The 24,629-nt window shown below is 44.8% G+C and overlaps 1 protein-coding gene across 1 annotated transcript in view; it reads right to left on the bottom strand.

Annotated features, from left to right (window-relative positions):
- Positions 1–1,079: 1,079 nt before the first annotated feature.
- DRGX (dorsal root ganglia homeobox) overlaps positions 1,080–24,629 on the bottom strand; it is a 119,555-nt gene continuing 96,005 nt past the window's right edge. Inside the window, exon 7 of the mRNA XM_086920091.1 lies at positions 1,080–1,639. Within this exon, the coding sequence (XP_086776217.1) occupies positions 1,377–1,639 (263 nt within the window). The 3' untranslated portion in view covers positions 1,080–1,376. The remainder of the gene's footprint in view (positions 1,640–24,629) is intronic.

Below are 24,629 nucleotides of genomic sequence, written 5' to 3' on the forward strand. Positions count from 1 at the left end.
CTTTCTGAGTCACATGGGACCCAGCAGTGACAAAGTCTTTCTGAGTCCGATTGTACCATGCAGTGACAGAGTGTTTCTGAGTCACATGGGACCATGCAGTAACAGAGTATTTCTGAGTCACATGGGACCCTACAGTGACAGGGTCTTTCTGAGTCACATGATACTATGCAGTGCCAGACTCTTTCTGAGTCACATAGGACCCTGCAGTGAGAGTCTTTCTAAGTCACATGGGACCCTGAAGTGAGAGTCTTTCTGAGTCACATGGGACCCTACAGTGACAGAGTCTTTCTGAGTCACATGGAAACCTGCAGTGAGAGAGTCTTTCTGAGTCACATGGGACCTTGCAGGGGGAGAGTCTTTCTGAGTCACATGGGACCCTGCAGTGACAGAATCTTTCTGAGTCACATGGGACCCTGCAGTGACAGAATCTTTCTGTGTCATATGGGACCCTGCAGTGCCAGAGTCTTTCTAAAAGTTATCTGTGCACCTTTTAGTTGCTGCTTGCAGCATTGATATGTTAAACTGGTATTAATGAGGCCGTGCGTTTGTCCAGACCGTGTTAATGTGTGTAAGAACGATACGAGAGTCAAAAAATACCTTAACAGAATGTACTGTATTATGACACATATTTTGCCTTTTCTTGCAGTATAATTTTAGTTAACAGTGACACATAATTTGGTCCACTTTAGCTGCATGATCCTGGTGGCCCAGAGCATATTCTACTGTGTTGCAGCAGGCAGAAAAGGTAGACCTGTTGGCATACCTCATGTCTACATCTTTGCTAATGTGGAGCCCCAGCTTCATGACTTCAGTCATCACATCCTGCATGGCAAAACATGACCCCTATTGCACCAACCAGTGGGCATCCTTCCATTTCTGTATTGCACCGATCTCTGACTACTGGCAATCTACAGCTGCCGTCTTCTTCCAAAAACAATAGAGCTAGCAATACAGAAAATGGCACACCGGTGTGCACTCTGCAACCACTAAAGGCAAAAGAGCCCAGGCCAACTGCATTCAAACCAAAAGCCGCACAACCTCTTGTCAGTGATGTCCAAGCAGATGAAGGCAAGAAGGACATCATTTAGGAGAAGATATATTTTGGTATTGCTCAAAAATAAAATCACATCAATATCACACAGCATTGTTTGAAGAATAAATAACATAAATACACGAGCTGGAAGGAGAAACTTGAATGAGTCATGTGCCACTGGAGGGCAATATCCATCAATGTTTACCCCCAACGGGGCTTGTTTGAGGACTTCTGTGGGACGTGCGCAGAAATCCTGCAGGGCGCTGCTGGGCGCTGTGTTTTTGTACCCCACTTTTGTGTTTAGGGGAGAGGTGCATATTGCAAATATTGCAGCCGAAAATCTTCATAAGTTCTTGGCACCTTGTGCCGGGTCTTTGCCCTGGGAGGGCGTGTCCTGGCAGATTTCAGGTCCAGCATTGGGTGGATGGTTGGGGCTGTTGGTGCTGGAAGGCAGAAGATTGGCTGACTGGAGCACCGCCTCAGAGTGTTCCCGCGCTTTCATGCGCAGTGCTGCCACGCTGGCTGTGCGGTTACTCTGGCATCCATATGTGGGCAGGAAGGAGAGCCCCATGGGGTCGGGGACACAACAGGAACAGATGGAGCTCCCTGGAAGGAAGAAAGAAGGACACATTAGAAATGGCCTACAAGAAAGGGAGTACAAGGGGATCATTAGGATTCTCCTAACAGGGTTAGAAAGAGTAAAGTCGGTCAAAGGTGTGCACAGCATGCCTCTGCAAAATGATTTGCCAAAAGGCACTTCCCGGTTGGAGAAATGGGTGCACACATAATTCCAAAAAAGGCGAGTACCCAGCAAAGAGACCTACATTAAGACACTCTTTCAAGAGGGAACACAGCTGTGTGGGAGCATACTTTCTTCTTTATTGTGAAATATGGCTACATAGCAACATTACTGATCCAATATACCAAGCTCTATTCATAAAAAAGACAAACCCAGTCAACAAGGAAGGGATCATATAAAAGACCAAGACCGAGTTCAAAGCTGAGCAAAATCTTTGCCTTGTGTTGTGTTATGTTAATGCTATGCTATGGGTACTCAAATGACGCATAATTCTGACATTAGAATGCCCTCATAGCTCTGGAAAGTGCCTGATGTGTCTTTCTACATTATCCAAAAGTTCCTATCATAGACCAACGTATCAATTGTTCTGTGATGATATGTTATGGATGTATCTACGAGTGATAGTAACATCTTAGTCAATGAGTAAGGATCCTGCTAGGAGAGGTATGGCCGAAGGGTTTTACGAATTATTCATATATCTTTAAGGTCAGTTGCCTGCCCCTCATCCAGAGTTAGAGATGGTCTAAGTATGGTGTTGATGTTAACGGTTGAGCACTGTATTGTAGGTGAGTGTGGATGTGTGTAATGTGTAACATATAGGTGTGCAATATCCTCTCAAATATATGCTTTGTGTTTGTGTTTCAGTTGTTTCAGTGGTGTTAGCGCAATTGGTGTGTCAAGGTTTGCTTGACATCAGTTCCTGTGAAGGGGGTACGTAGGTAACAAAATACGCTGGGACCTACAGTGAAGGATACACTGAGTAATGAAATGTAATTGTAATTGCATTTACATATCGCTTACTACAAAGCACTTTTCGGCGAGTAGCACGGTACTCTGGAATCCAAAAAGGATTAGTAGTGAATTAGTATATATGAAATTAATTTGAGCAGTGGACATGTGAGTTTGTTATTTGGATTGAAAAATAATATTGGAGGGATAGACAAGGGAAGGGTTTGCATTTATATAGCGCTTGCTACTCCTGATGAGGCGTTGAAGCGTTTTTCAGCGAGTAGCACGCTACTTCGGAACCGAAAAAGGATTAGTGTGAATTAGTATTTGGAAATATGAAATTAATTTGAGTGGCGGACATGTGAGTCTGTTATTTGGATTGAAAAAGTATAGTGGACGGATAGAAGAGGGAAGGGTTTGCATTTATATAGTGCTGGTTACCTCTGATGACACTGCAACATAAGGGTATCTCTCGGACCATAGATCAATGATTATTTCGTCAAGGGAAGTTGTCTCCACATATGGACACTTAATAGCGCATTAAGTGAGTATATGTGGAGACAACTTCTGTAGTACTCCATTGACGAAATAATCTTTGATCTATTGTCCAAGAGGTACCCTTATTTTGCAATGTATTTATGATTTCAACCTCTCAAGTCCTAAACTGAATCACTCACCCATAAGAGACCATGATACCCCTGATGAGGAGCACGCTACTCCAGAGCCGGAGAAAAACAGAATCGGTGGTAAAATAGTATAGGAACATATGAAATTAATTTGATCTGTGGACATGCAATGGATAGAAAAGGAAAGTGGAGGGATAGAAGAGGGAAGGGTCTTATTTGGAGATAATAGATGGGGAAATAATAACATGGAGAATGATTTCTTTTGAGAATGAACTTTTGAAGTGAAATATGCCTATGAAATATTATAATTGGAGAAATCTTAAAAACATCCTTTAAAGTGATATGTGTGTGTGCCTTTGTGACTGGTGCGAGGCTCTTCAAGTTACTGGATATTAGTGCCTCCCACTGCCTCTATGATGATTATACTCAGAGGAAGAAGTGATCTCTGCCATTGCTTTGTTTGCGTCGCTTGTTGCGTCAGAAGTCGAAGCAGTGGTAATCGGATTCTAAATTTAAAAATCTAAAGAAGTCTTTTTTTTATTTGTTTATCGGGAAAAAAGGATAAAATCTATTGTGAAAACCGTAGCAATCTGCAGGAAAAACGGTCACAAGATACAATACAATTTATCTTCACTGCTTTCATATAGCTTTAACATTCCTGAAATTTCTGTGCTGCCTTGTGCACATTTCTCCTTCTATGTCCCCTTTTGTCCTTCCTAATGTCAAGTTCTCAGTTTTCCTCACTCACATCGCTCCTCAGCCTCCCCTTGCCCCGGTGCTTAATTTCCGGTGCCAGAAAATGTTTCGCAGGAGGCCACAGCCCACTATTACCTCCTATGTGTCCCCCGTTCAACACTCACATTGCCTAATGTGTGCTAATATTGCCATCAGAAAGAATGGTTCCAAGCGCAGGGTCCCATCCTGTGTGCCAGTCCCTTTCCTCTTGTGCTGAACAAAACTTAGATGAGAAGAGCATTTTCACGTGTTTGCAGCATCGTCGGGGTAGCTTTCATTGGTCCAGCAACACAAAAGGGCCCCACAAAAATCTGATTATTGCTGCATTTCACAGTTCAAACATGGCAATTTCCTTCGGTAAACTAGGACTCATGACAGTCGGCTACATCACTGAGCAAGGGTGTAGCCAAAAAATTAAAGTACCCCCACTTTGAAATGAAATCTCTGATGGGACAAAGAAAGCGAATGCAAGTGAGCTTACCGTTCCCTAGAAGAACTCAACTATCTCTTCCATCCAGCCATCTATCTAATCATCCTTTCACCCTTCTATCTACCTGCTGATATCCACTTCTTCACCTTTACATTCTTACAGCCATTAATTTTTCAATGCATCATTCAATCTTTTCCTATTCCATCAATCCATCCGCTCTGCCACCAATACATGCATCCAACTACTCATTCACTCTGCCATCAGTCCATCCCCCATCCTTCCATCCTCTCTGAATTGAATTGAATTGAATAAAAACTTATAATGCGCGACTTTGCCAGAAGGCATCAAGGCGCCTATAAAAAAAAATCATAAAAGAAAGGGCAATCCGATGACTAAGAGTAAGCTTTGACGAAAAGCCAGGTCTTCAAGGCCTTTCTGAAAGACTGCATCGATGGCAAAGTCCTAATGTCGCAGGGTACAGAATTCCACAGTCTAGGGGCAAGGCTTGAAAAGGCTCTGCCTCCCCACTTGGCTCTTCGCACTCGGGGAACCAAAAGAAGAAACTTCTTTGAGGAACGAAGGCTTCTGGAAGGAGCATAGGGAATCAGCAGATCTTTTATTCCTCCTGTCTCCTTTCTGGACAGGGCCCCGTATACCAAACAGAGGACCTTGAAGGAAATCCTGGCTTCAATTGGGAGCCAGTGCAGGGATCTCCTGGCAGCAGTGGCTGACGACCTCCTAGGCAGATCTAAAACAAACTTCGCCGCAGCATTTTGCACAATTTGCAATCGCTGTAGCAAGCACTTATTTATACCCGCATATAGGGCATTACAATAATCAAGCCTAGAGGCTATCAGTGCAACCACAGTTTGTTTACAGGCTTGTGCGGATAGATAATGCTTGATCTTCCGCAAGATCTTAAGGATGCCCCAACAGGTAGAGATTGTTCTGTTGACTTGACAATCCAACGCAAGGGCTGGGTCAATCATAACCCCCAGGTCTCGAGCTAGGAGGGTAGGCACAGGGCAAGTCCCCAGGGATGTAGGCCACCATTCCGTCGACCAGATGTCATCTTTCCCGCCGAACACAAGGATCTCCGTCTTCTCGCCATTTAGCCTCAATGAATTGTCAATCATCCATTGAGCCACTGCCTCCATACAGTGTCTAAAATTGGAGGCAGAGGAGCTGACAGACTGGGCGAGAGACAGCAAGATCTGGGTGTCATCGGCATAGGAAACTACCTCCATCCCAAATGATCTGACAAGCCTGGCCAAAGGGGTCACATAGATGTTAAACAGGGTCGGACTTAACGCCGACCCCTGTGGGACCCCATATTTGACCGGCAGGGATGGAGATAGAAACTCCCCCAGCTTCACTCTCTGCTCCCTCTGGCCCAAGAAGGAGGCCAAGAGACTAAGAGCAGCCCCCTCCACCCCTATCTCCCTCAGTCGAGATTTTAACACGAAGGGAGATAGGGTATCAAACGCAGCCGAAAGATCTAACAGGATCAGCAGAGTACTTATGCCCTTGTCAACTGTGGTGTGGATGTTATCAAGCACCACAGTGAGGGCCGACTCGGTGCTGTGTCCCTTCCGAACTCCGTGCTGCGAATGATCCAAGTGACCGGAGGCTTCCAGAAAGGATGCAAGATGCTGGTTAAGATGGGTTTCCAGCATCTTACCTGGGGCAGGGAGCAACGAAAAGGGGCGAAAGTTTTTAAAAACCTCTGGGTCTAGGGTTGGCTTTTTCAAGAGGGGTTTGACCACCGCTCTCTTCCATTGAGAAGGGAAAATGCCATCCCGCATTGCCCTATTCATAATCTCCATTAAGGGGGGCAAGAGGGTATCCTTACACTGCTTAAGAAGTTTCACTCATTTGTCCACTCTGCCACCCATTTGCTCATCCTTTTACCCACTGATGCATTCTTCCATCCCTTTACCATCCTTTCACGTGTCCATCCACCAATGTATTCATTCACCCACCCATCTAACCGGCCATCCTTTCATCTGTCTATCCACTTCTCCATGCAGTCATTATTTCACATATTAATCCATCAATGCACACATTCCTCCACCTACTCATCCCTCCTTCCTTTCACCCTTCTTATTATTCAAGCTTCCTTCCCTTTTCGATTTACCCATGTTTTGTTTCCTTGCTCCCACTTGCTCTTCTATTGACATTGTATTCCTTCATAGTGTTATTTATGAGATTTGGTCAGCCGAGTTGCAGACGAAAGAGGCTCCTACAGAGCCCCATCCCTGCTGTCGCTGCCAAAGCAGGGGGTTCACTACGCCCCTGCCACTGAGTATTGTACAAGCACTTTTAAGTTGCCACTGAAACTCACACACACAGCTATACTTCATATTAGTTTGGTAACTACAGTTCAGATTGTGCATTGCCTTGTCTAGAGAAATGTCCCCAAAATATCGAGGCACATGATTTGCCTTTCACTGGAACCTGTGGATGTGTACAATCTCCCAATTCACCACAGACAGATATAACAATTACTTGTGTGCATGTTTTCCAAGATATACTGATAAGTGTTGAAAGGGTGGATTGTAGCCATGAGGTATAACATAAGTAGAGGTTTATTAGGTAAGTTACAGGATAGTTGTTCATCAGTTCAGCTGCTAAGAGGCCCCACCAGGAGCAGCATCTTTGCTGCCCAGCCCACTCTCTCTGTCAATCCTCCAGTCCACCAGGCACACCAACATTCTACTCTGTCATCAGGCATTCCAACATTCCACACACACACACTCATGCATACTGGCTGAGCAGCAAGAAATCTAAGTACAACAATAAGCATTAAAAATCTATGCGCACTTTTACAAACTGCATTTAAAATCAATCAGACCACAGCTCTAGACACGTTAAATGAACGTTACCCAATAACCCTTCATTTGCCAACTTTCCAATGGACATAATTCTAGCTCAGCCAGGCCAGGATTTGAAAGTGTGATGTGCAGATCACTAGTATTTGAAAGGCAAGTGCTCCATTCACTGATCTACGTGGGAATACTTACAATTGCCCATCTCAGATGATTAACTTTCTTGACTGATTATTTCAAAAGGAACAGCATGCCAAAGTGTGGTGAAGGCTCCCGCTCACATTGTTCAGGCGGGAAGAAACTGCCGGCCATTCGCAGATGTCTCACAAGGAAGAAGCCAAGAACACACATAGGGTTGGACGTACAGATGGGAGTGTTCCGACTGCGTTACGGAACAGGCAGCTGCTCAACAGGAACACTTATCACAGAAGGTCACGTCACTGCTATGCTGCCTGTAATTAGTTTGGTCCAGGGATGACGACGGCATTGGCATACAGTGCTCAGCTTGCTCTGACCCTGCCTGCTACAACGCAAGCATTGCCTCCAGCCGCAAAGCTGCCAATGTTAGTAAGTACGGATGTTGCGGCCACCTGGACTCATGCATGCTCAGCAATTAGCGTGCTATGAGGTAGTGCACCGATACAACTTTCACGGAGCATGAAAAGGTGGGCCACAGCCGCGTCGAGCACGTTAAGGATAGTAGCAATATATGCTATACTGCTCTGGCTAGGGAGCAAGTGCAAAATCAATACTTTTGTTTACTCTTCCTAGCGAGCCCTCACTGCCAAGTACAGAATGCGCTCTCCCAGCCTTCCTTGCCTCAACTCAGCCATGCACCAGCCCCCAGCTACAATTATCCAATGAGAGGCTGGGGCAGTGGCGGGGTGCAGCAGACTGGTGAATAGAAATACAAGTCATTGATTGATGAGACTTCTTGGATTTGTGACCAGCAGCTCCTCCACTAAGGCAGAGGAGCATCGCTCTACTGCTTTTGAGCAGTGTAACTAAAAGAAAAAGAAAATGATACAAAATGTACATCTCCTTTCCTCGCCACCCCTGATCAGTGCCAGCCGCCACTATTCATGACAGCTGGGAGGTGATGATACACATTCATGCCTGTCTGGACAGGGGGTAGGCCAGTCTATGAAGACATACCAGGCAGTCATCCTGCAAGGTATATCATTTTTTTAATTTTAACATTGAACAATTAATATTGCGACCACCACCTGCAGGGTCAGAAATCGTAGTCCCGGCCCTGTGAAATAAGTGTTGGTGCTGAGCACCTGAAACCACTGGCTCAAAGTAAGCACTGCCTTGCTCCATTTCTAGGTAACTACAGTTACCGTCCCTATCAGAATTATAAATTTAGCATGAACGCCAGCTTTGAGGAGTTTCCCGGCAGGAGATTTCATCTATAGCAAGGAGGCAAAGTCGTTGGGTGGAATACCCAGGAAAAATGTGGGAGTCGGCACAGTAAGCTCAATTCCCGCATGTCTTTGCTAAAATATATAATTAGGGCTTCAGATTTTATTGTATTTATATCCTTTAAAATGTTTGTCTGTATTTGTCCATATTTCTTTTGTAGCCATCTTGTTGGCGTTTCTCCATAACTATTTAGTTTTTTTGATTTAATGAATTTGTGAAACTCATATTATAAAATGTGTTTAACCAATAAAAGTGTATTCATACTTTGCTGCCTGTCAGGTTTTTGCATTTTACACAGCAAAATAGAATAAAAGTGTACCACCTCATGAAAATATTAGCATTGTAGCACAAACATATGTTGAAATATGCAGACGTTTAATGACATCTCATATCGTTTAACTCCCCATGCTGTCAATCTGAATGACAGAATGGGTCAATCAAAAGAAGGTCCATTTTCTGTATTTTTCTGTTTTTATTAATAAATACAGACAGGAAAGACACTGCTTTCTGACTGTATTTATCAGTAAAAAAACAGTTAAAACTAAATTCTGACCCCTTAAATATAGTTCCTCGGTATTAGCCCTTCTGAAATTACTGGGCCCTTGTAATATAATGCCTGGAGAGGGTGAATTAAAGGGATTATTCCTAAAGATGGCTTTAGGAAGATAATCTTCGATGTAGCCAAAGGGAGTTGCAAACCTCTTTTAGAACTTTTCTATTCAGGTTTACTTTTTGCCGAATACTTCTCGGGAGTTTACCCTTTACTGAGTTTTTCTATGCAAATTATGTTAAACTAAAACATTATTTTCAGGGTAAAATGCGTTGAACTGCAACATATTCTGTGCAAAAGTTGAGATATTTCTGCAGAGTGCAAACAAATCGGCAACTTTCCGAAGTTCTTTAACTTTCCACAGGACTTCACAAAATTGCAAGAAAAATAACTTGCAAATCCACCCCTGCCCTACCTAAAAGAGCTTACATAGTAGGGAGTGCTGAAACGTGCGTGATATACAAAACCTCGTGCAAAAACTTCCACTTAAAGGACGAGCTCTACTTTCGCGAGAATAAGAGCGACCTTCATGGATTCTTCGCTTACCTCGCGGCCCATTACCTGATCCGGAAAAAAAAGAGATTTCTCTACACTCCTGCACTGATTAGATGTTCTGCTAGACTAATTTACCAGTGGAAACATCCTCCAGTAATATCATTTGCAGCAGGAAATCCTTACTTAGGTGGTCTAAGCCCAGGTTGCTCCTGAGCCGAGGGATCCCTCTTCTGGTACAAATAGAGTACTACATGCAGAAGAAGCTCTATGTGCTAAGGAGCACAAGTAGACATGCTAAGGGTATAGATACTCAGATCATTGCAACAACAGAAAACTTTCGGACGAACAGCAATATAAAAATGTTTTACCTTGGGAGAAAGAAATTAAGTAAGGCTAATTTATCTTACAGTCTAATTAAAAGCCTACTCTTCCAAAGGACTGGTTTCTCTCTTCTGTACCACGTTTATTTTCATTGTTTTAAAATGAAATCCTACTTCCGGGTCCTTTGATACAAGTATTTTGTTTTCACTATTAGATTTGCTTTATTTTGCTCGTTCACATGCTTAGAGAGCTCACACAGCTCTCAGAATAATCCTACTGTCATATTATAGAAAGTGCCCAGGTGCGCATCAAGTGTTTGTTCCTACTTTTTGTACTCCCGAAGCGCTTTGGTATCACAAAAGGATGTATGATGTAACAACGCGGACTTTTACTCCGCATACTGTTACAACGCAGTTTTTACAACGCGGGTCATGTAACAACGCAGGTATTTACAACGCATTTTTTTACAACGCAGGTACCTTTACAACGCGGACCATTACAACGTAAGTATTGGTAAGTATATATTAATTAGAATAATATAATAGTAACTTAATTTTAAAAGTATAATTTAATGTAATTTTAAATAATTTAATTTCCGTAAATTAATTTTAATGTAAATAAATGTTACTTTATTTTTACCCTGTACCCCTGTACCCCAAAAACTCAAAACTGACCCACAACCCCAAAAATAATGCAAAGTAATTTAATTTAATTTATTTGCTAATAAATAATTTAAATTATAATTGAATTTAATTTATTTTTACCCTTTACCCTAAAACCCAAAACTGACCCTGAACCCTAAAAATACCCCTTTACCCTAAAACCCAAAACTGACCCTGAACCCTAAAAATACCCCTTTACCCTAAAACCCAAAACTGACCCTGAACCCTAAAAATACCCCTTTACCCCAAAACCCAAAACTGACCCTGAACCCTAAAAATACCCCTTTACCCCAAAACCCAAAACTGACCCTGAACCCTAAAAATACCCCTTTACCCTAAAACCCAAAACTGACCCTGAACCCTAAAAATACCCCTTTACCCTAAAACCCAAAACTGACCCTGAACCCTAAAAATACCCCTTTACCCCAAAACCCAAAACTGACCCTGAACCCTAAAAATACCCCTTTACCCCAAAACCCAAAACTGACCCTGAACCCTAAAAATACCCCTTTACCCTAAAACCCAAAACTGACCCTGAACCCTAAAAATACCCCTTTACCCTAAAACCCAAAACTGACCCTGAACCCTAAAAATACCCCTTTACCCTAAAACCCAAAACTGACCCTGAACCCTAAAAATACCCCTTTACCCCTTTACCCCAAAACCCAAAACTGACCCTGAACCCTAAAAATACCCCTTTACCCTAAAACCCAAAACTGACCCTGAACCCTAAAAATACCCCTTTACCCTAAAACCCAAAACTGACCCTGAACCCTAAAAATACCCCTTTACCCTAAAACCCAAAACTGACCCTGAACCCTAAAAATACCCCTTTACCCTAAAACCCAAAACTGACCCTGAACCCTAAAAATACCCCTTAACCCTAAAACCCAAAACTGACCCTAACCCCTAAAAATACCCCTTAACCCCAAACATATAACATTTAAAATATAACCATATACTTACCAATACTTACGTTGTAATGGTATGCGTTGTAAGGGTACCTGCGTTGTAAAAAAATGCGTTTTAAAAACATGAGTTGTAACAGTATCCGCGTTGTAATGGATGCGTTGTAAAAGTAGTGCGTTGTAAAAAATGCGTTGAAACAGGTGCACACCATCACAAAAGGGCAACAGATGCTTGTGCGACCCATTCTGTAATCCAGATTGCACCAGGGCTAACTTTGCACTTGCACGATCTCAATGGACCATACCTCATTTGCATGGGGGCGTGGCCACAGGCACATTAGAGAATCCTTTTTGTTTGTGCATGGTGCTTATAAGAGATGCAGGTGCAGAGGCAAAGCGGCTGTCACTAGGCGCTACAGAGCCACAACTAGTTAGAGTGTAGTGTGCCCCCTGAGGACACCCCTAAGGGGTTCCCTTAGGCTTTAGCCTTCAGACGGGTGCATTTAGGCTGTTGCAGTCATTCACTGCACTTGCTCTCAAGTGGATCGCTACCTCCCTTTGAAATGGAGTAGTGGCCTCCGGTGAAATGCGAGCTGATGGCTTAAAAACTGCTGGTCTACCTTTCAGTAAGTGGCGTTCCCAGTGCATGTGTGGATTCGTGCCTGCACTGGAAGCAACACTTGCTGTGATGTAGCACACTCTCTGACTCTACACCTGCCACACGAACAGTGTGCATAGTGCGTTGTCTCCATAAGACATCCCTGGACTGAGAGGGATGGTGCAGCTCAGTCTGCATTCTCATTCAAGAAATCTTCAATTATATTAATGAGGAAAAGAAAAACTGATAGCTAATTTGAAAACAAAGAATGAAAATAAAGGAGCTGTTGAGATACAGGTGACCAGTTTCATCGTATGACAGGGTTCACATATGACTCCATCTTACTTCGTGATTGGACCTTTTCTTTTACACTTGTGTCTACGGGACTGTTAATACAGCCAGTTCCAGAATACACAGATTTATGACATGTAAGGCCAGAGCTGGATTTAGGATTCCAGTCTTATCAGGCAGTCTCCTTACGAGTCTGAAAAAAATGACATCAGACTTTCTCAGCTACAGAGAGAAGGCCTTGTTTGGCTAGCAGAGTTCACTTTTGTATGCTTTAGTCTGTTTTCCTCTTTAATTTGTTCACATTACATTACAACAATAAACCCCAAAAACTGAATTTGTGGTCCAGGAGACAGTTCAGTTGCTTTTCACTTCATTAGTTTAACTTTCAGCATGTTGGAAAAGTACACTTCTAAATGTGTGTGGAGGCCTGCAAACAGCAAAACCACACACAACAGATGCTATAACTGGAGCTGCAATTAAGCAAGCAGATGATACAAATCAAAGTGCAATCAATTCAATGAGAGAAAAAATCTGATTTACGATGAAAAGCGCCCCCAGAATAAATTTGTTGTGTATCTCGTTGTTCCTGCTTGTTGTCAGCAGAAATAAGGGGCATGCTTCACAAAAGTAAACTTAGACCAAAGAGACCTGAAGTTTAAGTTTAGACCAAAAGTCTAACTTTATTAGTAGTAAAGTTAGACTTTTGGTCTAAACTTAGAACAACAATTTTTATTTAGTAGTAGTGAAGTTAGAACTTTAGTCAAAGTGAGGCTTTTGGTCTAAGTTTACTTTTGTGAATCAGGCCCTAGGATTGCAAACAAGTACCCCTTCCTCTTTTCTAGATGTTTATATCTGAAAGGCTCTTTTTACAAGCGGGCCTGTAAAGCATGCAGTATTTACCAACTGCAGTAAATATCTTATATTCCAAATTTTACTATGGAAAATGAGGAATTGCATTTGCATTTGGTTGTTTCATGTAGTATTACGCATGCTTCGAAATCCAAATCATATTCATGCCCCAGGTAAATTAAAAGGGTGCGTAATTTCCTACCCTGCACAAGAAGACTTTTACGCAGGGATTGGCAGTAATTGTACCACTTGTAATCAGGGTCTATGCGTCTTCTTTCCTTCATATGATTAATGAATTTGGGAATCTCTAAACCATCATATCTGTGTTTTACTAACAAAATCATGACAGCCCACAATTCTAAAGTATTCCTTGGTAGCGTGTAAGTCGGCCTCATTACAAACACCTGGAAACCTCCAACATAGACGATGTCTCAATACACTGACACTTGGACCAAGGTACTTAATGGGCTCTGACCACGGTCAACGACATGCCATTTAACTGCAAATGGGTAAAAATACGGTTGCTAATTAGCATTCGTGATGTTTTAATTTGTCGTTTATGACTTAGCCATAGTGATAAGCTCAGTTCACAAATTTTCCCTGAGCCATTGGTAATACAAATGTAGCTATTGTTATATGAACCGATGATGTCATGCTGATGAATTTAAAACCAACTAGTCTTCAACCTGTTATGTCCTGACTCCACCCTTCTGCTAAGAAGCATCATTTTATGATATTAGGGCAGAGATTGTCTTCTCTTACTTATAATTGGTATGTACATCAAAACGTCAGAGATCAATGTCGGACTGGGCTATAGGGCAATCAGACAGTGCCAGGTGGGCTGGTCTGACAGATCAGTGTGTGGAGCTTTTTTTTAGCAGTTGCGGGCCAGTTAGATGGTCAGGTGGGCCGGTTTTTACTGTTGATATCCCTGACAACTGGATAGGATCCCACTGCTTGAAGCTTAACGGCTCAAAAACAGAAGTACTACTACTACTAGGATCGGACACATCTTTTTGGGCACAAAATTGGTGGCCCTCTAGTATGGGCGCTATCCCTACTCCAGCCCAGAAAGTAAAGAACCAGGGTGTTATCTTTGATAACAGACTGACCTTCCAACAACAGGTTAACAAAGTCGTCTCGTCAGTGTTCCTCACTCTAAAATGAATCCGAAAAGTACACCCCTTCATTCCCCCTGAAGCTACGAAAACACTAGTGATTGTCCTAGCCTTGACGAAATTGGACTATTGTAATGCACATTATTTAGGCCTGCAGAAACAACACATGATCAAACTGCAGCGAGCACAAAACGCTGCCGCCAGACTACTGCCGGACATTCCCAAGTTTCAATCCATCTCCGAAGGTCTAGGAAAACTTCATTGGCTTCCGATTAAGAAGAGGATAGACTTTAAGGCCCTATGCTTAGCATACAAGGCTGTACACGGAAATGAACCAACTTTCCTTAAACAACATCTCATTTGGTACCATCCTTTAAGGCAACTACGTTCAAAGCAGAGCAAACTTCTCCAGACACCTAGATTTAAGAAGGCCAGCTGGGGAGGAAGAAGCTTTGTACTGGGCACTGTCAGGTTATGGAATTCGCTTCCACTAAACATCGAAAGCTGCCAAACACTGCTCGGTTTCAGAAAACTTTTAAAGACATGGCTATTTTCGAACTAATACGCCACTTCTGGCTCCTTCCTCCGCAAATAGAGCCTTAGACGCTCCACGGCAATCGTGCGCTATATAAATCCCAAAAAATCTAAATCAAATATTACCGCTTTTTTTTTTACCGATCCGCTTCACTAATAGGGGCTACTTTTACTTTGGTGGCCAACCCTATTTTGTGTCCCAGTCACCCGCGTAGCTAGGGGGGGGCGAGGGGGGCGGTCCGCCCCAGGCGGCACTATTGTGCAGGCGGCGGCCGCGCGCACTGGTGGCCCGTGGCGGCGGCCTTTATCATTTATTTGGAGACTCAGTACTCAGTCCTCAGTAGTGTCCATGTCCCCAAATAAATGATAACGGCCGCAGCCACAGGCTGCGCTGCCCCCGTGTTAACAGCAAGCGCTCGCATTCGCAATGCTTGTTCAGCAGGCAGCACTGTAGCGACCTACCCAGTTTGTTGTTTAAGTCCCAGGGCCGTCAATCATGTAGCGCGCAAAAGCGCTACCATGACGGCCCTGGGTTTAATTGGCCAGCCCTCGCACTGAAACGTAGCGCAGGCGCAGCACCACGGCAGGACTCGGCAAGCAGGGCTGTGAAACGCTAACGGGGAATTGTTAAATGTGTGCAAGGATGGCTCATAATAACTTCTACTGTCCAGCTGAGCTAGTCTGTGTTTTTTTCCCAGTGTATTTGTGAGTTGTATTTTCCAGAGCTGTTATCAGCCAGTCACGCTGGTTCATAAAGTTAAACGCGTCTAGGAAACCTCGCAAGGACATTACAGTTCCTGGGCTAAAAAAACTGCAGAGTGTGTGTTTGAAAACGCTCCCACGTCGCATGTGCAGTCCGTCACAACACTTGCAGCTTTCCCGCCAAAGCACCGCGGCCGTCCCAAGGTCCGCCGCGCGCTGCACAGTATGCAAACGGCAGTGGTCACTATCACGAGGCAGAAATGTTTCCATTCACATTCCCGGGACCGGAGTGACGCATCACACGTGACGCTAGCCTCCTGATCGGCCGCCAGCATGACCATCAGTAAGTAGGTGGTTATTTTAATGCGTAAGGCATAACCTGTTCATTTTAAATTGAATTCTCGTCTCGATCACATTAAATTCTGCCTTTTTATGACGTACAATCTCTGTGTATTCTTGACACTGAACTGCCAGTGGCTTTTCAGTATGTATGAAACTGAAGCTTGCGCTGCCATTTCCTCTGATGAGGCTCTTCTGGTTACGAATGTAGATATGTCTGTGCCGCTGGCTATTCAGCTTTACTATATTGGAGTCAAGTGTACTCCGCCCTTGCCTCTTCTGTTATTGAAGCTTGTGTTGCCTGTTCTGCGTGTGTTTTGTATGGCATGCATATGTTGTGTGCACTGCCATCACAGAAGGTCTCTGTGCTCTTCGGGCAGGTCAGTCCACCTGTGCACAATGGCAGGCAAAAATCAGCACTGGAGCAGTCTCAGGGTGGGTAAGAATAGCTGCAGTTGCCGGGGCACAGTGAGGGAGGTACCACAGTGGCTTTATTTGCACAACTATAGGTCCTGAGGCCGTCACTCAGTGACACGTCGATAATGCAGTATAAATGAGAGTATGGGTAACACACCCATACTCTCATTTATACTGCATTATTGACGTGTCACTGTGGAGCATTAACCATCACTGAAGCAAAGTTTAGGTTAAACCATGTTAATTAGGTAAACTATTAGTGACTGTAGGCGTTTTCGTCCGTCATGCCCTCGTTAGACCACTGCTCTCTGCACGGATCTCTTACTGCAACACATTAAACAAGCTGCACTGTAAACCATTCTTTCCGAATATATACATCTTACAGGCCTGTGTGTGCTTATGTGAGACATGTTTTTCCACAGATGCACCTTACGGGAAACAGCCCAGCCAGCCTCTCACTCAAACCAACTGAGCTACTTCAGTTGCTGCGGCTGCCAAGTGGCTGTGTCGTCTTTTCATCAGTGTGACGCGTTACGCGCTCACAGCCCCCTACGCTCGCCCCTCGTCGTGTCGAGCCGAACTGGAGTCGGAGTGCGTGGAGACCACCACCATTCTTCTTGCCCAGCCAGCCTGCTGCCTTTAGTCTGTGTGGTGAGCGGCACGCACGCAACTATAAAATAATTCAAGTGAAGGTGAGCTGGTGACCGTGAATTGTGCATGGTGCAGCTTGTGCTCCACCATGCTAGAGCTACATTTCTAATGCTTGTGACAATTGTATCGCTCAACTTAGGCCCAAGCAGGCAAATGGAGCGGCTGGCGATGATTCCACTGAACAATTCCATTCATCTTGGGATCCAAGCCGGCTGGCCACTGCCTGTCGTTGGCAAGTACTTATGGAATACATTTTGAAACTTACCTCCTGTCTGGGAGTTTCATTTAAAACACTTAGTTGTACAGATAATACTATTTAAGGAATATTCTCCACTTCCAGCTAATCTAGTGTCACTTGGACCCACTCTTCGTTCTGTAAACCCTGTTACCCATTGCCATACTGATTGGAAATGGATGGAAATAGTAGATGATAGAAAACATTCCCTTTAGTAAATTACGCTGCTGCTGTTTTTCCGTGATGCAGTTGAATTACTGAGCTGCATTCTCCTGGTATGTTCACTCCTGGAATTCAATAGAAACCCCACCACTTTTATATATTAGCAGCTTGCCAGTGCTTGCAATTAACATCCTGTGATTCTGGGCAAATCATTTAATCTCACAGTGCCTATAAAAAGCAAAACAACCATTGGCATAGCCAATAGGTCACGTATTTCGCCAGAGCTATTGGCTTTGCCAATGACCGTGTCATGTATGCGCATGTAACTTGCATGATCGAGGTGACTGTTAGCAGCAATACTACGTGTCTCTCGGAGACTCGGACATCTTTCAAGTGCTCACCGTCCTTTTTCCCCCAGCAAAGGAGGGGGCGGCAATCTGAGGGGTAGCCCCGGGCGCCACAAGCTCTAGCTACGCCCCTGGTCCCAGTCCAACCCTGTTGGAGAGGGTGTTTTCCTATTAGGATCTTGGAGTTTATACTCACACATAAAATTAATTTCTGTCTTCAGATCCAACATCCAGCTGCAAAAGGGACTTCTCTCGGTGCAGCTATTGGATAAGTCTATAACTCACTCTACAAACCATTCACCAAAGTATCTCAGCTTCTATAGTTCATTTGGAAATGACACTCACGACAAGAACGTTTATAGCTCATGGAGCCTTTATGAGATGGGGACACAAAATTAATAATGCAGCTCCCTCTTCCCTAAGAGCAATAATTAGGAAAGAGATGGAGTCGGATAAGCTGAAACGGTTTGCAATACTTAGAAATTGGGGCTTCATTTACAAAACAATTAAGCAGCGGGGCGCCGCAAGCCATTTTGCTGCGTCGTTTTAAAAGCACAGGGATGCGTCGTATTAACAACAATATGATGCATCAGTGTGCTTTCCCCTGCACTGACGCACAATGGGATGCCATGCACCAGCGCAGGCACCCTTGTGTCATGTTGTAATGGTGTCTGCGTTGCGGGAGTGAGTGTTTTTGTGCAGGAAGGGACATCTGGCACAAAAACAGTTATTGATGGTATCAATGCAGCACACATAGAAAAAGGAAAAAGCGAAGAGAAATTCAAGCTTTTCCCCTCGTTGCACCATTCCAAAGCCTCCCCTGGGGAGACATGGGATTCTGACGCATTACCTTGTTTTACAAAACTTTGTCAATCTGGGAATTTGTCAGGGTCCATGGATATTGCGGGGGAACACCCACACCAGCAAAACTGACACACCAAGGGCGCAATGGCCTTGTAAATGCGGCCCTTGGTGTCTGTCTTTGCACAATTAGGCTTGCGACCTGAGTACAATCTTGGGTGTATGTCCAAAAGTTCATTTTCAGAATTGATAAAAAATACTGACTGCGGAAAATAATCCTTTTTTATTATGAATTATGAATAACACAGATTTATTTACAATTTCAAAACAAATAGATGACCCCTTCAGGCTACGATGTCAAAGTGGTACAGAAATAAGAATCTTAATTTTGTGTATTCGGTTTGTGTGTGTGTGTGTGTTGTGTATTGGACAGGTGTTTGTGTGTATGTCCGAATGTCTGGGCAGGGTTATGTGGGGCCCTTTGATTTTATTTGTGGTCCTGTGTCTGTGTGGTCAGAGAGTGTTTGTGGGTTAGTATCTGTGTGTTATCGGAGTGTGTTTATAGACTCGCTTGTTCGTGCGAGTGTGGGTCTACGCGATGTGTCTGTGCGTGTCTCGGAGGCTCGAGTGTATTGTACTGTGTTTGTGTCTATTACCCGAATTCCCCGTATGAGCAACAATGGCGGACGGCAGGCTGCACATTGCTAATTTTAGATCAGGGGAACACTTAAGTGCTCAAAGTTCCTCCAATCAATGGGATACATTTAATCCTTTAAAAGTAATCTTCACTCGATGGATGAAAGGAAATCAAATATTTATCAGTCTCCAGGACCAAATTGAGCTCTTGGCTTAATAATTAGATCAGTTATTACGCCCTCGCTCTCCTCCCTGAAATCACAGTTCAGCAGCCAGCTGCCCAGAGCCTGGCACTGCTGAATAATTCACCCAGCAGAACCGCACGGCGAGTGCCTGACACAGACTGCGTGGTGAGCATCTCACGCCAACTGCACGACTGCTGGCTGACACCAACTGCATGACTGATCACTCACACCAGATGCATGGTGAACATCTCACGCCAACTGCACGACTGCTGGCTGACACCAACTACGCGACTGATGTCTGACACCAACTGCACGGCTGATGGCTGACACCAACTGCACGGCTGATGGCTGACACCAACTGCGCAGCTGATGACTGACACCAACTGCACAACTGTTGCTTGACACCAACTGCACGGTGAACATCTCACACCAACTCCACGACTGCTGGCTGACACCAACTGCACGACTGATGTCTGACACCAACTGCGCGACTGATGTCTGACACCAACAGCCCAGCTGATGACTGACACCAACTACATGACTGATGTCTGACACCAACTGTGCAGGTGATGTCGGACACCAACTGCGCAGCTGATGACTGACACTAACTGCGCAGCTGATGACTGACACCAACTGCACGACTGTTGCCTGACACCGACTGCATGGTGAACATCGCACCCCAACTGCACACCTGATGCCTGACACCGACTGCATGGCGAAAATCACACACCAACTGCACGACAGATGACGGACACCAACTGGCAAGCTGATGACTGAAACTAACCACAAGGCTAATGCCTGACACCAACTGCATGGTGAACATCTCACACCAACTGCACACCTGATGCCTGACACCAACTGCATGGTGAACATCTCACACCAACTGCACACCTGATGCCTGACATCAACTGCATGGTGAACATCTCAAACCATGCATGACTGATCACTCACACCAGCTGCATGGTGAACATCTCACGCCAACTGCACGACTGCTGGCTGACACCAACTACGCGACTGATGTCTGACACCAACTGCACGGCTGATGGCTGACACCAACTGCACGGCTGATGGCTGACACCAACTGCACAGCTGATGACTGACACCAACTACATGACTGATGTCTGACACCAACTGTGCAGCTGATGTTTGACACCAACTGCGCAGCTGATGACTGACACCAACTGCGCAGCTGATGACTGACACCAACTGCACAACTGTTGCTTGACACCAACTGCATGGTGAACATCTCACACCAACTCCACGACTGCTGGCTGACACCAACTGCACGACTGATGTCTGACACCAACTGAGCGACTGATGTCTGACACCAACAGCCCAGCTGATGACTGACACCAACTACATGACTGATGTCTGACACCAACTGTGCAGGTGATGTCTTACACCAACTGCGCAGCTGATGACTGACACTAACTGCGCAGCTGATGACTGACACCAACTGCACGACTGTTGCCTGACACCGACTGCATGGTGAACATCGCACCCCAACGGCACGTAAGATGGCTAACACCAAATGCACGACTGATGTCTGACACCAACTGCACAGCTGAAGCCTGACAACGACTGCACGGTGAACATCTCACACCAACTGTACAACTGATGACAAACACCAACTGCACACCTAATGCCTGACACCGACTGCAGGGCGAAAATCACACACCAACTGCACGACAGATGACTGACACCAACTGGCAAGCTGATGACTGAAACTAACCACAAGGCTAATGCCTGACACCAACTGCATGGTGAATATCTCACACCAACTGCACACCTGATGCCTGACACCAACTGCATGGTGAACATCTCACACCAACTGCACACCTGATGCCTGACATCAACTGCATGGTGAACATCTCAAACCAACTGCATGACTGATGTCTGACACCAACTGTGCAGCTGATGACTGACACCAACTACACGACTGATGACTGACACCAACTGCGCAGCTAATGACTTACAACAATTGCGCAGCTGATGACTGTCACCAACTGCACAGCTGATGACTGTCCCCAACTGCGCAGCTAATAATTGACACTAACTGAACGACAAAAGACTGTCACCAACTGCACGACTGAAGACTGACACCAACTGCACGACTGAACTGCGCAGCTAATAATTGACACTAACTGAACGACGAAAGACTGTCACCAACTGCACGACTGAAGACTGTCACCAACTTCACGACTGAAGACTGACACCAACTGCACGACTGAAGACTGACACCAACTGCACGAATGAAGGCTGTCCCCACTGATGACTGACACCAACTGCGCAGCTAAAGACTTACACCAAGTGCGCAGCTGATGAATGTCACCAACTGCACAGCTGATGACTGTCACCAACTGCACAGCTGATGACTGTCCTCAACTGCACAGCTAATAATTGACACCAACTGAATGACAAAAGACTGTCACCAACTAAACGACTGAAGACTGACACCAACTGCACGACTGAACTGCACAGCTAATAATTGACACTAAATGAACGACAAAAGATGTCACCAACTGCACGACTGAAGACTGTCACCAACTGCACGACTGAAGACTGTCACCAACTGCATGACTGAAGACTGACACCAATTGCACGACTGAAGACTGTCACCAACTGCACGACTGAAGACTGACACCAACTGCACAACTGAAGACTGTCCCCGACTGATGACTGACACTAACTGTGCAGCTCATGACTGGCTCCATGGTTAATGGCAGGCGCCGACTGCACGGATAACACCGAACACCAACTGTACAGGTAATGACTGGCATTGACTTCATTACTAATGACTAATACCAACTGCATTGTTAAGGACTGGCACCAACAGCACAGATAATGACTAACTCCAATTGCACAACTGATGACTGACACCAGCTGCACGGTTGATGACTGACACCGGCTGCACGGTTGATGCCTGACACCAACTGCACGGTTGATGACTGACACCAGCTGCACGGTTGATGACTGACACCAGCTGCACGGTTGATGACTGACACCAGCTGCACAACTGATGCCTGACACCAGCTGCACAACTGATGCCTGACACCAACTACACACTTGATGACTGACACCAGCTGCACGGTTGATGACTGACACCAGCTGCACGGTTGATGACTGACACCAGCTGCACGGTTGATGACTAACACCAGCTGCACGGTTGATGACCGACACCAACTGCACGACTGATGCCTGACACCAACTGCACACTTTATGACTGACACCAGCTGCACGGTTGATGACTGACACCAGCTGCACGGTTGATGACTGACACCAGCTGAGCAGCAAATATCTGACACCAAGTGAATAACTAAAGACTGACATCAACTGCACAGCCAATAACTGACACCAACTGCATGGCTAATCCTTAAACCAACTGCACAGCCAATGACTGAAACCAACTGCATGGCTAATCCATAACACCAACTGCACAGCCAGTGACTGGCACCAACTGCATGGCTAATCCATAACACCAACTGCACAGCCAATGACTGACACCAACTGCATGGCTAATCCATAATACCAACTGAATGGCTAATGACTGATACCAACTGCACAGTCAATGACAACAATTACACTGCCATTAACTGACAACAACTGCATGGCTGATGACTGACATAAATTTCACAGCTAAATCCGGACACTGATTACACAGCTAATGCCTGACACTAACTTCATTATTAATGACTGGTACAGACTGCAGGACTATTGCTTGGCATTGACTACATGGCTCAAGCCTGATGCTGACTGTACAACTAATGCCTGACACCACCTGCACAGCCAATGACTGACACCAAATGCATGGCTAATGACTGCTATCATCTGCACAGCTAATGTTTGAAGACCATCCTAGTAGCGACACAAATGGTACAATATGTTTATGGCACAAATTTATAAGCCAATGACGGGGTCCAGCAACATAGAAGTTGCCTGCATCAACTGCAAGACACATATTTAGGCATGGGAAACAACTGTTACAACACATGCTTTTACCCCGCATGCCATTACAACGAAATTGCTTGCTATTGGGGGATATAAGGTGTTGGATTTAACTCCAACACCTTCCTTACTGTTGCACAGACTGGAGTTGGAATCATAAATTATACTATTCCAAACTCCAGGGCACCCCGACAGCAAGTTGTAAAAACTTGCGTTGTAATGGCATTCAGGGTAAAAGCATGCGTTGTAACGTCGTACAACCTTTAGGCATTGCTTAAAATATCACAAGGTAGTTTCCCCATTTTCTGTAGAAAAGAATGTTGTGCTAAAGCATGTCAGGCAGAGGCGTTATGCGAATATCTGATTCTAAATATCAACATTTGGATATTACTGCTCAAACATGAAGCCTCAATTTCATTAACCTAAATTGCCATAATATTCTGGATATGATTGACAGCCTTGATCAGACAGCTGCCCTGAAATATCATCCAACCCATGCAGCAAGAGAGAAGAAGTTAAATCCAAGGGCCTCCCCCAGAGTTTGAAGGGAACTGAAAATCCTCCAATTTTTGGAAGTCCTAAATACCGGTGTATTTCCTCCACCACAGGGATGGTATTGTGGAGGAAATTCATCAAGAAGAATCTACTCCTTATTTAGAGTTACCTGTAGAAAATTGAGGCTTTTCAGTTTTGTCCAAGCTCTAAATTCTTCTTTAAGTATGTCCTGCTTTTGAAATGTAGGTCTTTGCGGCAGGAATGTTTGCAAACACCTTCCTCAGCAAGTAACACCTTGATTGATATATTCCGAAACTAGCCTGCTCAGAGTAAATTAGCGATGGATAACTGTTTGTTTTCTGGGGCGAAAGGTGAGTTCCCAGCTCTACCATGCACTGGCCTTCAGATCACACAAAGGATATATCTTCGCCGGACCCAAGCATTAGCACAAGCAAAGGATTCTTGCCCCCAAACGCACTAACCACAGCTAACACAATCAGGTGGGAGCCTGCCCAGAGAAAATCATATTTCTCATCCGGCGGATGCTTTGGCTGGCGGGTTCGTAAGTCAGGCCACATGCTATGGAGACCGGTCAAGCGAAAGCATTGACTTTTCAGCCTTGCCTCAGCTTAGAGTCCCTCTGTGATTATCGCGGCACACTTCATGGCTAAACACCTTTGGAAGAGAGTTAGGGGGTCCCACTTCATCTTCCAACCCACCACATGAATTACAGTAATCAACCTCACACCCAATTCCTGGCACAAATTGCACAAAAAGTGCTGA

The sequence above is a fragment of the Lissotriton vulgaris genome, chromosome 5 (assembly GCF_964263255.1).
Source record: "Lissotriton vulgaris chromosome 5, aLisVul1.2, whole genome shotgun sequence".
In the NCBI taxonomy this organism is placed as follows: Eukaryota; Metazoa; Chordata; class Amphibia; order Caudata; family Salamandridae; genus Lissotriton; species Lissotriton vulgaris.